Source organism: Emydura macquarii, unplaced genomic scaffold, assembly GCF_026122565.2.
Source record: "Emydura macquarii macquarii isolate MOO-44397 ecotype Brisbane River unplaced genomic scaffold, CSIRO-AGI_Emac_v2 contig_1253, whole genome shotgun sequence".
Classification (NCBI taxonomy): Eukaryota; Metazoa; Chordata; order Testudines; family Chelidae; genus Emydura; species Emydura macquarii.
The window spans coordinates 93,529,580-93,545,719 of NW_027131390.1; the positions used below are offsets into that span (position 1 = coordinate 93,529,580).

Consider the following 16,140-nt stretch of genomic DNA (forward strand, 5'->3'; position numbering starts at 1 on the left):
AGTCCTTGGCACCTAAAGATCCAGGAGGAATCAATTATGTGTAGGTCAGTGGTTCCCAACTTGTGGCCCGTGGGCCACTCTTTCAGAGTGGAGCGCTGCTCCCCTCCTGCCAGCTGCAGAAAGGAGCCGCGGCCTAAGTACCCAGAGCGTACTACTGGTGCAGGCTCCTTGCTGTAGCCAAGGGGACGGGAGATCAGCGCTCCCCTCCCCCTGGCTGTAGCAAGGAGCAAAGCAAAGTGCTCTGCCTGGGTCTCTAGGCGCTGGGGTCCCTGCTGGGACCAGAGGGAGAGGAGCACGGATTTCCTATCCTCGTGGCTGCAGAAGGGAGCCACTGCCTAGGGACCCAGGTGGAACGCATGATTTCCCTATTGCAGCCAGGGGCACGGGAGATCTTCCTTGCTGAACTCCTTCCCTCTTACTGCAGTGGAGATGGAAGTGGGGCTGCTGGCAGAGACTGCTGGACCTTCAGGGTTGTAAAAATTATATTTGTGGCCCTCGAGCCAAAAAGATTGGGAACCACTGGTGTAGGTAGTGCACAGAAGTACAGTAAAATGGAACGAGCTGCAAGAGAGATGGAGTTATGTTGAAAGTTCAAGGATTTTTATTGGCTGGGCTAGATGAAAAATGAATGGAGATAGGACAGCCATGTGCACTGGTTTTGGGGTGTGAACACTGTGGGATAACTTGAGCCATCTAGCTACAGTCCTGAGTAGAGGAGAGTGCAACAGAGGGAGCTAGGGGAGAGATTTCTTGTGGGGGTACTCAAGGGGACAGGAGGAGGTTCCGTATACCCTGCTTGGCCACACATACTAGAGTCAGACAATATGTCACCCATTGTGGTGGGTGGGATATGGAAGATGAAGAGAACTTACAGAATGAAGGCTAAATAGAGCTAAATCCCAAATCCTTGCTTGCTTGGTATTCAGTCCTTACTCAGGCAATCAATAGGAGTTCTGCCTTACACAGCACTGAGTAGGGAGCCCATGTCCTCAGAATCTGGAGGGTCAGGGGGAACACTTCAACTGCAACATACTCCTCCTTCACTCCCCAGCCTCACAGAATCTCTGCAGGGCTCTTGCTGTGTGAAGATGAAGGGGTGGAGGGTGAAAAAACAAGTTCGGCTGCAGTGGATTTCCCCAGCCCCTCAAACCTACAAAGCAGGGTCATGCTCAAGTCCCAAATCTCCATGTGTCCCTGCAGCCCAGGGAGGGAGGAAGCAGCAGGGCAGCTGGCTGCCAGCTGAGTGTCTTCTCCTTTCACCCCTACAACTGCAGCCTGCTGCTTCTCCTTCGGTGCTGCCAGAGTCCCACCTATTGCCTCTGCCTCCATCCCCTGACTCACTTCCAGTGGGTGCAAAGCAGGCAGCAGCACTGGGACTCTAGCAGCAGGGAAGGAGAACTAGCAGGCTGCAGCTGTAGGGTTGGGAAGAGGAGGAGGAACTCAGCCGGCGGTCAGCTGTCCTGCTGCTTCATCCCTCCCTGGGGCTGCAGGGACATGGAGCGTGCTGCTGCCAGGGGAAGCCGCTGCCTCCTCACTTCTGGGCCACCCCACCAGAGGCATCTCAAGAAATCTGGGGTGGGGTGGGGTGGGGTGGAGTGGAGTGTCACACCAACCTTTCATTTGTGTTTGTTTAACGTGCCCATTCAAAAGTGTTCAGATTTAAATTTCTGCACACGCCCCTGCTACAAAGTATTATTCAAGTGAGTAAGGGGGAGCAGGAATAAGTCTCTAATTAGTAACATGATACAATAGATTAGTCTTTGAGTATAATAATCAGCCAGTTGCTACAGATTACTTTATGAAGGCAACTCTAATAAACCTGTTAGCTTGCTCTGCTATTGCCACAGATTTATTCTGAGTACAGACTGACAGCTGTGTGATGCTTTTGGTTTGTGGACAGTGGCCAATATCACCAGGCTTGTTTCTACCAATGAGCCAAGTTTGGATATGAACCCATTTTTTCAAGGAATAGGGCATCCATCCAGGCCCATCGTGGTGTCAGTTCTTTGCCATCCAATGGTTCAAGAGGAAAAATTAAATATATACAAAGCTTTAAGATTTTACTATACCTGAACCACCACCTACACTTAGAATATTGATTGCAGACTTTCCATTTCCAATACTGAAAACAAAAATAGGTTTGCATGTTTTAGGCTATATATTCAATAGATTCTTTTCATTAGTACAAAGATTTAAAACCCTTGAAAAAACACAAACATCCCACAATAACATTGTGTGTACAGATAATCTTTATATTAATATAGAACCATAAATATACATGGCAGGCCTAGAGCCAGGCTCAGAATTCATGCTTAGTGTTTATTCAGTCATTATTCAGGCAATCCATGGGAGTTCTGCATGTCTTAGGACTGAACACAAACTGGGGCCACGAGATGTTTTCTTCCATCTCTGTGCTTAGAGGGGAGCATTTCCTCAGATGTATGCAAAATTGTATTCATATATATATTATACAGATATCCATTAGAATATCTATTTAAGTATATGCGTGTATTGTATTTGATTGCACCTGATCACGACTTGGGTTTATAAGCTATTCAGAGCATGGACTTTGTTTTATTGTCTGTTTAGTAGCACATACATAGCCCACATTCTGCTCTCATTTACACCCGTATAAATCCAGAGCAACTCCACTTAATAAAACATTAATATTTAGATTTTGTATAGCATTTTTAATCTCTAGTTCTCAAAGCCCTTTACCAAAGGAGGTCAGTATTATCCTTAGTCTACAGATGGGGAAACTGAGGCACAGGAAAAACATCAGACTCAGAGATGCCAAGAGAAAATAAGGCAGAGCAGAGAATGATCTGCTGTGGTAAATGCAGCAGAGATCTAGAATTATAAAGCAGCACAGGACCAGTGATGAAATTCTTTCTCCATTAAAATCAATGACAAAACTCACATTGACTTTCAGTGGGACCATGTTTAGAGTGGTTTTGAGGGAGTGAGGAGCATAGGAGCCAGTTAAGAGCTGATAAAGAGTTGGAGGAGCCAGAGCTTATGCAGCAGAACTAGACACCATACTCTGGAGGCAAGTCTACACTAAAAAATTGTCAACTTAAGTTATGTTGATGCACAGGCACCACAGTAATTGAATCACTTTTGCATGTCCATACTATGCTCCTTGTGTCGGCAGTGTGGGTCCCCATGAGGAGCGCTTGTACCAATTTAACTGTAAGTGTGGGGCATTGTGGAATGGCTTCTGAAAGGCAGCAACAGTTGATGTAAGCAATGCAGTATCCACATTGACATTACGTTGACCTAACTACATCAACTGAAGCACTACGCCTCTTGTGGTGGTGGAGTATTTAAACCAGTGTAGTGCGGGAGTTACATTGGTGGGAGTGACATTTTAGTTTACAGGTTAGGTCGATGTAAAGCTGCCTTACATTGACCTAATTCTGTTGTGTAGACCAGGCCTAGGACTGGAAATAAATGGGAAGAGGGAGGATGAATTGTAGGGAGTTAGATGGAAGAGAAGGAATTTTTAAGGCAGAGGATTAAAAAAATACACTTTAAGCAAAGGAAAAGGAGAAGGAGGAAAGCAAGAGGGGAAAGCAAGAGACCTTGAAGATAAGAATCAGGAAGGGAATGGCAGAAGGAGGGAGAAAGGACAAGAGAAATTAAAGAAGCAAATGTGAAGGAAGAACCAATGATGGTTAGGGATTAGGGGGTGGGCAGAGCAGTGTGACGGGGAACAAAGGAGTCAAGAGAAGAAAGGATTGAAAGAAGAAACAATGACATCAAAAGCAAAGAGGGAAATCAGGGAGGAAAGCAGGGAAGAGTACAGGACTAGTGACCAGATAAACAAAATTAAAATATCCTGGATACTCCCTCACTAGATGACTCAAGTCACTTACACTGATGTGTAGTTGTTGTTTTAATTATTTATGGCAGTTCTTCATGATGCAGTAGTGAATGTGCTGCAGTCTACTTGGAAATGTAATGAAATATTATTAAGACTTAGGCACTCTTATACCATAAGCCTTTGCTGAGAAGCAGAGCAAGGTCATTAGGTTTCCTGTGAGGATAATGAAGGCTGGGAATTAATAGGGGTTACAAATTTAAATGTACTCTATGTCCCTCCCATTGAGATAATGAATTTAAAATGAAAAAATGCACATGTAACCCTTCTGCCAGGTGTTGGCAGCAAAAAGAGTCAGGATCAATTTCCTAGGGGTATCCCTAAAGAGTTGGGCTCAAGCCCCCCTATATCTACCAGTCTGGGCAATTCTTCCCCACTCACAAACACTGAGTCAAGGGGTTTCAACAAAAAACTTGGTGGGGGTGGGTAGGGATGGAAGAGAAGGAAGACAACAGAATGAATTTGGGGAAATGAGCAATTAACAAATTTTATGATGTAAGATTCCCACCCTCCAGGGCATCTCCTGTCGACTTCCTAATTTCTACTTACCGCGGCATCTTCACTTCACTGCACCGAGGGGAAATGCGCTCACATCAACACAGCGTTACTCTTTTTCTGGGGGTGGATTTATTAAATCAAATTCCGGATCGATTGAGTGGGTCTCCACTTCCGCTCAATCAATCCCAAAGAATCAATCTGATGGCGGCGAATTTGCCACAGTCCCGTAGGTGCTGGAACTTGTGGGTACAGGGGATGCTGCTGCACTCCCTTGCTTGAAGTAGATTCCATTATATACAGGGTTCACAGTTTGGTTCAATGGCTATCAACACCCCTGCTATAAAAATAGGTCCAGCACCACTGGTTGGAGAGCAAGGGGAGTTGACTGAATGGGCCAGACCTTATTTACATTTCAGTTTTGTGGTAGTTTGGGGCATTTTGGTTAAAATTCAGTTACATTTTGAGTTTGGGGACAATAAAATGCAATTGACCTTGTTGGGAAATACAAGGACAACACAGTGACACTGAATGTGCTTGGAGTTACTGTGACTAAGATGGCTGTCAGCTGCAGTTGAGTAAGGGAGAACAGAGAGGGAAAGGAGAAAAAGACTCCTTTTGCTGTGGGGAGGTCCTCTCTGGCAGTGAGGACTTTGTCAAGGGTCCCAGATACCACCAGTCCCCCAAGAGTTGACCTTAGGCAGCTTAGCAGGGACGGGTCACACTGGTCATTATCATCATTGCCAAATGTAAATATAGAAACTATTGTGACAGGAGCTACCAGAGGGTGGTAGAAGGGCGCTACGTTAACTCAAGAATGATCAAGGCCCTGTTCCCCTAGCAGCTGCCCAAGGCTCCCTCTAGGCTAATTAGGGTCAGCTGAGGCCAGAGCCATCTGGGACCAATTAGGGTCAGCTGAGGACAGAGCCAGCTGAGACCCATTAAGCACTGCCTGGGAGCAGATATGAGCTCCCTGCCAGCCAGGCAGTGCGCTCTTGGAGTTTGGAGAAGGAGCTTTGGAGAAGGAGAACAGTGAATGGCAGAAGCCAGAGGAAAGCAGGGGGGCTTCCCCGGTGGAGTGGCCACTTAGCCCCGACGGGGTCCAGGGTAGGGAAGCAGCCCAGAGAAAAGACTTGCGCATTTCCTTAGAGCAGCAGCCAGCCACTGCTGTCAGCCAGGGCCTCTGGGCTGGTGTCCGAAGGAGAGGGCGGGCTCGGACACCCCCTACCCCCCAAACCCAAGGTCCCAAGGGCACTACGCGGCCTGTGAAGACCTGCGGGAAGACTGGTCCGAAGAGAGACGGCCGCCATCTTGAGACTGGTGGGAGTCCCGGGCTCCCAGTTTGTGTCCTACCACAGGGAAAAAGCGCTCAGCCCAGGGGAGCACGGAGGCCACCCCATCACACTATGTAAGGATAAATTATGCTCTAAGTAGCTTGCATCTCTCCCATCGACTGCTGCTGAATTTCGTGATAAGTGTCGACCAGGCTTATGTCTCCAACAGAGGCCAGCAAAGAGCTCCTCACCTGTTCTTCTGCAGTGCAGTTAAGCAGCTCTGGGCCGCTCTTCTCACATTTCACTAACATGCAACAGCACAGAGTTCCCTTCTTTCTCATACTTCAGGCCACAGAGCTTCCACACAATTTAAAAAAAAAATTCTGAAACATATGCCCTGTGATTCACTATCTCATCCTGTCTTTCAGAGGCGTGGCTATCTACTACCACTGATTTGTACATGGTTTCAGCGACCTTGTGTCCGCTATCCAAGACTCGAGCAAAAAGATAAAGCCAAATAAAAGTAGTGTGGACAAAAATCAGGAAAGTTTTGATGAGGTCAAGAAAATCCTGTCAGAAAAACCTGGTCTAGCCAGTCCAGGTTTTGACAAAATGTTTGAACTGTTTACTGATGCATCAGACACAGATATAGGAGTTGTATTCATGCAAATAGGGAAAGTAACAAAGCATCCCATTGCTTTCTGAAGTAAGAAAAGACACCCACTGAACAAAATTATTCTGTCATAGAAAGAGAGATATGTTATTGTGTGGGCAATCAAGCAATTAAGGCCCTATCTATTTAACAGAAAATTTAGGGTCCTGACAGACCATTCTCTGTTGGTATGACTACACCAAACCAAAGGTACCATCTCCAAAGTGCTAGATAGGACCATCACTTTCCAAGAATGACATGAAAATTGTGCATATTAAAGGGAGAGAAAATAGAGTGGCAGACGCTTTGTCTGGGAAAGAGGGTTATAACTAGTTGTTTATGAATCAGTCTGTGGGTGATCCTGCTGCATCATTGTAATAGGGAAGGTGTGACCTTTAATGATACCTGGTGAGGGAGACACTGGAATATCTTCATACTGGCCTGTACATTCTAGTTCAGCAAAGAATATTAGTGAGGTCTTAAATGAAAGCCAAGTCACACTGGTCATTATCATCATTGCCAAATGTATGTACAGAAACTATATAAGAAGTTGTGTATATACACACACTGAAAATATGTTCTTAGATTCTATATCAAGGTATGACTCACCAGAAGAGGTAAAAAAACAGGTTTTCTGTCTAACAAGAGATGTTTATTCACCCCTCTCCCTTCAGGATGTAAATTGGGCATTGTAAGAAACCAATTTACATACAAAGCCAGTGAAGAGATGTGAAAAACAGTAAAGCAGCATACAGGAAAAACGAGTCACAGGAGGACAGATGCTGAACTTCGGGGGTATAAATAGAAGGCAAAGACAACAGCTTTCATCCTGCACCTAGGAAGGAAACGGGCAGTACGTTCACATTCATGATAACGGGATCTCAGCTAACCTTGGTTGCAAAGCTGCAACAGACCCAGGGTGAAACAAACTCACCCAGACAAACAGATGTTAGTTAAGTTTAGTCTCGAGAAAGCATGTCATGATTATTCTACATGTAACCTTTTGTTTCTAAGATGTTTCTCATTATCACTTGAATTTTGATAATAAACTTAATCTTGTTTTCACTACAAATATATCTAACTTGTGTGGTGTTAAAAGTGCTGGACCAGAGCTGAATCTTACAACCTGGTGAGTACAGGGGATAGCAGACCTGGTATTTCTGAGAGTGGCCAGTGTGGGGGGTGGATATCATGGGGGGAGGCTCTGGGACAGGGGTGCACCTATTCTTACCCTGCATGGTAAAATCAGAGCAGGCATAGCCAGAGGAGAGCCCTTGAGTGGCTAGAAAGCTGGAGTGTTAGGAAGCTGACACTGAGCTAAGCACAGGCAAGACTCACTCCCATTGGGATCATCACAACAACCCTCCCTTCTCTCTCAGGCTACAGGCCAGAGAGCTTACAGAGAAATAAAAAAGATCCTGAAGCATGAGCCCTGCGATTCCCTCTATCTCCAGGAGAATGGATTTTGAGAATCATCAGAGCTTGTCCAGGAAACAGAACTTCCATCCTGTGATAAATGTAGAGGTTTTGAAAATGAGATTTCCTAAATCAGGATGAAAAGGATCAAAACTAAATTCTTCCTGGGACTGAAATTCCAAACAAATTGTTTCAGAAACACTAAAACGTTCTCACTGCCTGGACTTGCCAGCTGCCTGCTAGGTAGGTGGCTGGGCTGTCCACCTCCTCGGCCAGCTTGAGCAGCTGGGAAGCCAGCCTGCTGGAAAGCGTGGGTAGCTCCCCTGCCAGGCAGGCAGCCATGGAGCAAAGGAGCCAGGGATGCCAGGGACCCGGGCAGGCTGGCAGGAAAGTTGATGGAATCAACACGTTCCCATGGAATATTTCCACTGGAAAATGCTGATTCAACAGAACTGAAAATATTCTGTTGGAAAAATTTCAACTAGCTGCATTTTGCACGTATAATATAAAAGCACTTTTAGCTTTTTAAAAAACTTTGAAAAAATATTTATATTTTACAGGTGGGAAAACTGAAGCACTGAGACAGGTTAAGAAAATTGCTCAAGATCCCATTACAAGGCATTGGCTGACTTGGGAACAGAAACCAGGGGTGAAATCCTGCTCCCATTGACTTCCATGGATCCAGAATTTCATCCCAGGTCCTCTGATGTCTGGAACCTATTCAAATAAAACGCGCTGATCTATCAAAATAGGGTGGCAATTGAAAAAATTAAATAAAACAAAAGCAGGTAGACCGTAGACTTATTTGATTAGTAAATGGATTATGTGAAAGCTAGAGAGATTCCTAAATGTTAGTTAAAATGCTCTCTGTTTTTAAAAACATAACCCCTAAATAAAATTATTAAAATCCTGTGCAGTTTGTTAATATATTTTTCATATATTAGGGTTTATTGAATCTAAGTTATACAAGGAAACAAGGAAAGCATACAAGGAAATAAGCATAGAAGAAACAATTAAATCTATTTATTTCCTGCTACTAAGACCTCCTCACAAAGAGTGTCTAAATCAGTGTTTCTTAACCTGGGGGTTTAGAGGGGTCGCAAGTGCAGATCTGGTATGGGGGTGGCAAGAAAGGCAATTGCCTGGAGCCACAGGGGCGCCATGAAACTAAGTTACATGCCTCAGCCCCGTGGGGGTTGGACTCAGGCTTCAGGGGTACAGTAGTTTGGAAAGGTTAAGAACCACTGGTCTAAATGAAACCTCTAACTAAAGCATTCTCAAAAATCTGCAGAGGGGGAGGGAGGGAAAAAATGCAATCTGCAATTCTCAGGCAGCCCTTGCAAGCCCAGGCTCCAGCAGTCAGAAGCATACATTCATCACTTGTGCAGAATTGTATCAAGGGTTTGTCCTTTTGATAAAATGTCTGACTCTGTTACCTTGATATTATGCCTGGCAGCTTCTTTTCTATGAATTCCAGCATGCATTGGTGCTCTGTCGAATTCTCAAGAAACAGACGAAAAGATTCAACATATCGGCTGTGGTCTGAGAGCAAGCTCCTCATGGAAGATGCCATGTTTTGTTTCCTATGGAATACACAAAAGAATGGGGTAGGTTTTTTTCCTCCCTGTTTTTTACTTTCTTCAGCCCTAGTAATGAAACAAACACACACAGACTACAATTAAAAGTTCCCCAGTGTCTCCGACTGCCTCAAAATGCCATGTCAGTGCTGTATTCAGTCTGAACACTGACAATATGCTTGTATAATCAGCATAGCTACATTATTGCTGGACTTTGTTCTGAGACCTTGGCCCCTTGCTTTAGATTAGAAACAGAGCTGTGGCAGGAATTTCTATAAAATGCATGACATTATTCTACAATAAAAGCACTATTTCAGGTTTGCATAAAAGTTACAAGTCATATATAATCTCCATTGACAAAATGCCACCATTTATCACAGAGATGGGGTAGGATTCAATTAAACTCTAGGAAGGATTCTTTGCAGGGGAGGGAAGGTATCTAAATAGTATTTCTTGAATGTGGGGATTGGAGGGAAGCTAGGTGTGAACTCCCAGAGAAGCTAGGAATTGTTATTTCTTGCTTTTAGCCATTTGGTTTTCACAGAGAACTCTGACTAGGGGAATTTTTGTAAACAGATTGGTGAAATCCATAACAATCTAATAAACAATATTTTATTTATGTAGCACCTTTTATCTGAGAAGATTAAAATGCTTCACCAGCATCAGTTAGTTAAGTCTCACAAAAGTCATGTAAGCTACTGGTAAAGAATAATTTTTAACCCCATGTTACAGATGGGCAAATGGAGGTCCATAGAAACTGGAGTAAGTGACATGGCAAAGTCAGACGGAGAGTCAGTGGAAAAGCTAGGAATTGAATCCAGAATACTGGACCTTAGTCCTGTGCTCTAACTAAACAACACTGCTATCTCCCTCCTCTTCTGCTCCTGTGCATGGTGGGGAATATTGGGGCAAAATACACTGTGTATGCACCGTATGAATAAGCTATGCCTGTGAGTAACTGGAACCAAATAGATGCTTGACCCCTTTTTGCTCCATTATCTGTGTGGAGTCATTTGCCTTAATTTTGTTTAAACCCATCTCCAATCCCCTGAGCTGAATTCTCCCAAAGGGAATGGTTAAACAGAATCAAAACAGTTACCCACCTTTGTCCAATGAGCTCTGGAATGGGAGCAGCCAGCTGAACTACAGTGCCTTATTTCCTGGACTTGGTTGCTGTGCAACCACTCTAGCAGCCCCAGGGTCCCAACTCTGCTCGGTTACCTCCACTGAGCATAAAGGGGATAAACAGAAAACACAGAGTTTTAGCTAGGTGTCTTTCTGTGTGTGTTGGACCCTCCTGTCTGCAGGGTGTTACCTGAATTTGTATTCTCAGGTGAATCTTTATAGAGTTTCAGCTAGCACATATGTAGTGAAACTGGGATGCCTCTTCCTTTCAGGGTGTTGCATCTTACATTTCCCAAAAGTCTATCAATGAGTCAGTTCAGCAGCCATTTTGTTGTCAAAGTTGCCTCAGCATATAACAGAGAAGAGCAATACTTTGCTATAGAAGCTGTGTGGCCAGGAGCTCCCCTGGAGCCTGCACAGGAAGATCAGCACAGGTGGGAAAGCTGTGCTGTTGCTGCTTACATGGCCTATAGGAACTTGTACCACACTGCTCTGTGAGTATTTTGGCAGGGAAGGATCCAGCAAAGCACATCTAAGAGAGGATACCTCCACTCCCTTCTCCCAGCCTATTGAGCTCACACCCTGTGGAGAACAGTAGAGCCGTTTCCATAGGTGCCGAGAATGGGGAAGCATGTCAACAAAGCCCTCAACCCTGCCCAGCTGGGATTAATGGGATAGGTTTCTCTTCACTCCCTTGTCTGAAAGACTATGGGTCTGTTTCTGAGCTGCACCTTTTGGTGCTTACAATGGCACTGTACCGTGACTGCACTGGGGAATTCTTCCTGGCCCTTTGTGGTGCCTTCACAGCCCCTGTACCCCACTAGAGTTGGGGGGAGATGCAGACTTTCCCCTTAATGCTCTCTTTGTGGTTTTCTCTTAGGGTTTGCCATGTCGCTTTCCCAGGCCTCATTCTGTATATTTCAACAGGAGTAGGAGCCAGTTTTTAAATGTATCCAGACTTTTCTTAGAATGCTAAGTAGCTGTTCCATGCAATTATCACAGACAGTGGGGGTTGTTTTGTTTTTTTTTAAATTAAGTTCATTGGGTAGCCCCAAATCTGCCAGCTCACCCAGACAGTGGGCTGTCCTGTGGCTTAAATATACTTTTAGATGTATTATTGCTATTGAGTAGCTGGGCTGAAATGGGCTTGGTGGTCTCACTTCAGTCCCCCATGGATAGCATCCTACACTGTGAAGACCATCACCATATCAAGCAAGCCATGGAGAAAACAAACAAAGGTCCTGATTCTCCATGCTTAACAGCTTGGATAGCCATGAACACCAGTGCCAAGTGGCTGTAAAAAAAACTACCATTCTGATTGGCTAGCACCCCGGGGGGTTTCTGGACTGCTGTGGGACAGGCACCCTTTTAGAAACAGTGATTGGTAACACACCAGTTATGGATCAACTGCATGGCATGCAATTAAAGTACTTAAACTACAAGGCCCATTTGGCTTTAGCAGCTGGTGGGTCCTACCCAATAAGCACTATGACATGCAGCTCAAAAGAAAGGATGAATCACTAGGACTGGCAGAAAAGATTATTAGGCTCATTAGCTTAAGCAGTTTCAATTAACAATCATAAATTAGTCTCTGGGGTAGTTTTAACCTTCAGGGGGAAGTCGAAAAGAAAATTATTGCTCCTCAGGGCTAATACACAGGGTGACAGCTTTTGGTCCACTCCTCTACCAGAGGTAATTAGGTATCCTGTAGGTCACCTACCCAGTGTTCACTTCTGTGGTATGGGACTCTATGTGTGCTGTGTATCCATGCTGAAACAGTGGTTCCCACACAGCTCCTGCTCCACTTCCACTTGACTGGCAGATAATTAAAAAAACCCTCAGACAGCCCTTCCAGCTCTTCATACACTGGCTACTGGCAACCGCCATCAAGTCCTGTGCTTTTCAAGATACCTTGCCTCACTGATCCACTCATGACAAACCATCCTCTCAACTGCCATGGAAACTTCTCCTTCCTGCTGCCCTAAGACCAGCCTCATTCACCTGTGTCAGATTCATGGCAGCATTTTACACTTATTTTTGGAAATGATGGCCTTGCATTGTGTGCAGGGAAAGGGAAAGTAGCTATATTTCAGGTAACAATTCTGTCAGTGGTGTAAAAGCTGGGCCAACTCTACCGCCCTCTTATGGTTGCCACCTTTCTAATGGCTGATAATGGGACCACTGAGCCCCTGCCCCCCACTTCTCCCAGGGCCCTGCCCCACTCCGCCTTTTCTCCTCCAGGGCCTGGCCTCTGCATTTCATGCGCCACCACTGCTAGCCACACAAGAAGCCTGCTGCTGGAGGCAACAGGGGTGGCTGAACTGTCTCCTTCCTTTTGCTTAGGGTTGCCACAGATTTAAAAAAAAAAAAAAAAAAAAAGACAAAGATTTGTCAAATGGCATCTGGACACACAAGCCATAACCTGGACTGTCTCCATGAAAACCAGACAGGTGGCAACCGTTCACCCCCTATAAGTTTCAGTATACCTAGGTGGGTAAGATATTGTGGGCTAGATTTTGACCTCAGTTACACTTGGGTAATTCCACAAACTACGGAGAGTAACTAGTTATTCTCAGGGTCAAAGATACCCAGAGCCAAGACAAATATCTCAATCCATCTGAAATGGCCCTTGAATCTTTCAAGTACCCTAAAAGCACTCAGAGAAAAATGTTAAATAAGTATATTAAGGGCAATATTGTGGAGTTGTTACTCACCCTGATAAGCATTTACTCAGGCAAGCAGTCTCGGAAAACAAAAGGACCGATTGTGTGATTAAGGGGTCACCAGTGTAAATATGGGCTCCAAAATCTGGCCCTCACATAGTAAACTACATGGGTTCAGGCAGCCGTGAAGTGCCTAGTCTCTGTTCGTTGCTGCTGGGGATTGTTTTAATGAGCCTGTTTTTGTTAGATAAGAGCCGTAATCTTGCCTATATATTAGAAAGACAGGCTAACAAATTGCAGCTAAATTGACTCTATTATATGAATTACCAGCCCTCAGGCCAACAATTCAGTATGTATTTGGTGCACTCAAGTGAAATTTGCAGTGAATAAACACAGAATAAAACGCAGTTATGCATTAGAAACGACAAAACTGTTCAGGCTGCCACATATCCGGACATACAGACACAGATATGGATCAGTTTCACTGACAATTGTTTTCTTTCTTAGTGGATCAGCAAAATCAGAGAACTAAGGGAGATTTCAAATTAGACAAATTAAAATGTTGCCAGAATGTACAGGTTAGTAAGAAAGCAAAAGTAATATTTGAATGTACATGGGTTATGAAACACACTGTATACCACCCATAAGAAAGAATGGTACATTCCATGTTTACACATTCCTTTGCTCAGTCCAACAGCCTGTTCTTTCCTTAAAATGGAATAAGGGAGGGTCATGTCATTTGGCATTAAAACATTTTACAACCGTCAATCTTTAAAAAATATTCTACAGTTGTTATTCTTTTGCATCTAGTCAAGGTTTTTTATTTGTATAATAACCATACTAGTTGCTGTGATTTAATTTGCATGTTTATATTTTGTATAACCACAACGATGATGACAGAAAAAATTCATTTCACGTTACATGCAGCTTAAGGAATTTATCTTGTTCATTTTATTTATTTATTGCAATTTGACCTGCAATCAGTTAACTTAGAAGTGGAGAAAGAGGAGGAGGAAATTAATTCTACAAACAGACCACTGAGAATCTTTATGATAGTAATGCTCATTTGGACAAGATACCCTAACTGGCAATCAAAAATTATTCTGAACATGTTAATTGGTTTTTGTAAACTCTGGGCCTGAGTTTGATCTTACACTAATGTAACTGATGTTACTTCTGATTTACACAGATGTGAATTAGATCCTCACTGAACCAAACAGCAAAACCTTTTAAATTCATCAAATTAAATCAGAAAGGAAAGTGAGCACTCCTCAAGCAATTGTAAACTGGTTGCAACAGGAAAGCATTTATTGCTACAGGATTATTTCTTGTTGCTGTATGCTATCAAAATATGGATGACGGTAGCCTTCCTTTTTGAGAACATTAATGAAAAACACTTTAAGCCTGTGCTTATCCTGAAAGCATTTGTACTTACATGTATATAGTCTGTGCCTTAAGAGGGCCAGCTGGTTTCAGTTTGTCTGAGTGTTGCTACAATGTGCAGGAAATGGACTCTGAATCAAATCAGCTCATTTGTTACAGGCGGATTATATCCCCACCAATAGAATCAGGTTCTGGTATAAAGCCATTACAGTATTCCTGAACAGGAATGAAGCAAAATAACCTTTAATGTGGTTTCCAACAGAGGGCCAAGTTCTGCTCAGTTTCACTGATGTAAATCTGGAGTAGTTTAGATTTATATTAATGTAAGTGTAGCATTTGATCCTTACCATTTAAACAGAAATATAATTAAGAGTGATAGTTTTAATAAGAGATTGCACCTACTTTTCAAACAGAATACTGTATTTTATCAATGTAAAAACCATGTATGTACTGAGCATGCCAGAATATTAAGCAGTTAAACCACATGAGAGCTGCTGACATCTCCTAGGACTCCATCTTCAGAACCTTAATCAGTTTTACTCAAATGCCTGTTCACTTCAATACAAATCTGCCTGAATAAGTATTGGCAAAAATGATGTAAGGATTTGAACCACTGCCAGTTGTTTACACACTGCTGTCACAGAACCTAGCACGCGCCTCTTCCTAGCCACCGGCAAGGACTGCTGTGAGGAGAAGCCTAGCCTCTGTGTTCTGGGTCCCCCGGATTTGTCATGCTTCTGGAGCCTGAATGGGGTCCCGAGGAACTCTCTCAGGTGCAGACCCTCCTCTAAACACTGGAATCTGCTGTGCAGCTGCCTACCTTCTCTGGGTGAAGCACTGATCCTTCAGAATCCCCACTACATAAATGTATCCCCCCTCCCAGAACACGGCCCCAAAGGTGTGAAGCTTCTGTTGTACAGTTGAACTTTCTCAGGGACAACATGGTACTTGTGGATACTTAACACAAACTGGTAGACAGGCTTTGCACCGATTCTAGAAGCATCACTCTTAATATATAAAGCAAAAAGAGTACAGATCATATGGAAAACAATGAAACATCCTAAACTCAAAGTCCCTTGCTTGCTCACCCTCCCTTGTGGGATCATCTCTCCTTTGTCAAGTATGAAGGAAGGGCCCACCATGCAAGTGCCTACCCTGCCCATGCAGCTGCCTCCTTCATCTTAATCTGGTGCAAAATGGCTCTCTTGCTCAAGCCACCCCCTCCCGCCAAGTCCTTTATAGACTCATGCTGGGGGTCACCTGCTTCTTTTGGTACCTTTCCACTGCTCCCAACCTTTCTCCCCCGACAAGAGGAAGACTTGTCTTCTCTCAGCTACAGCAAACCCATTTTCCCAAGGTGTTTTATTTTTACTAGACAATCATTGAGTGCTAGCGAATCACTCACCATCATCTCTTTCTGGCCTGGCAGAGATGTGACACAATGCTGCTAATTCAGAGTAGCTTTGTTTAATTTTCTCAAGTTATTATGTATTTCACAAGGAGCCTGTCAAAATACAATCAGTTATAGATTTTTTTGTAATTTTGTGATTTTGTAAATTCTCTGGTCAGGGAAGAAAATGAAAGCAACACAGAAGAGCAGAGGATGTTCCCAGTAATATTTTTTGAAATTTCAAATTTGAGTCTTAATATTACATTTTAAAATTCAACATGC

The 16,140-nt window shown here is 43.8% G+C and overlaps 1 protein-coding gene across 2 annotated transcripts in view; it reads right to left on the reverse strand.

Annotated features, from left to right (window-relative positions):
- Nucleotides 1-14,576, reverse strand: part of HNMT (histamine N-methyltransferase) — a 32,113-nt gene extending 17,537 nt beyond the window's left edge. The window contains exons 1-4 of one of the 2 annotated variants that reach the window (XM_067549907.1): nt 14,521-14,567; nt 10,401-10,523; nt 9,157-9,303; nt 2,070-2,122 (exon numbers count right to left, since the gene is read on the reverse strand). In XM_067549907.1, the coding sequence (XP_067406008.1) occupies nt 2,070-2,122; nt 9,157-9,293 (190 nt within the window). In that variant the 5' untranslated portion in view covers nt 9,294-9,303; nt 10,401-10,523; nt 14,521-14,567. Of the gene's footprint in view, nt 1-2,069; nt 2,123-9,156; nt 9,304-10,400; nt 10,524-14,520 lie in introns of both variants that reach the window. The other variant, XM_067549906.1, reaches the window with a different exon arrangement.
- Between the last annotated feature and the right edge of the window lie 1,564 nt (nt 14,577-16,140).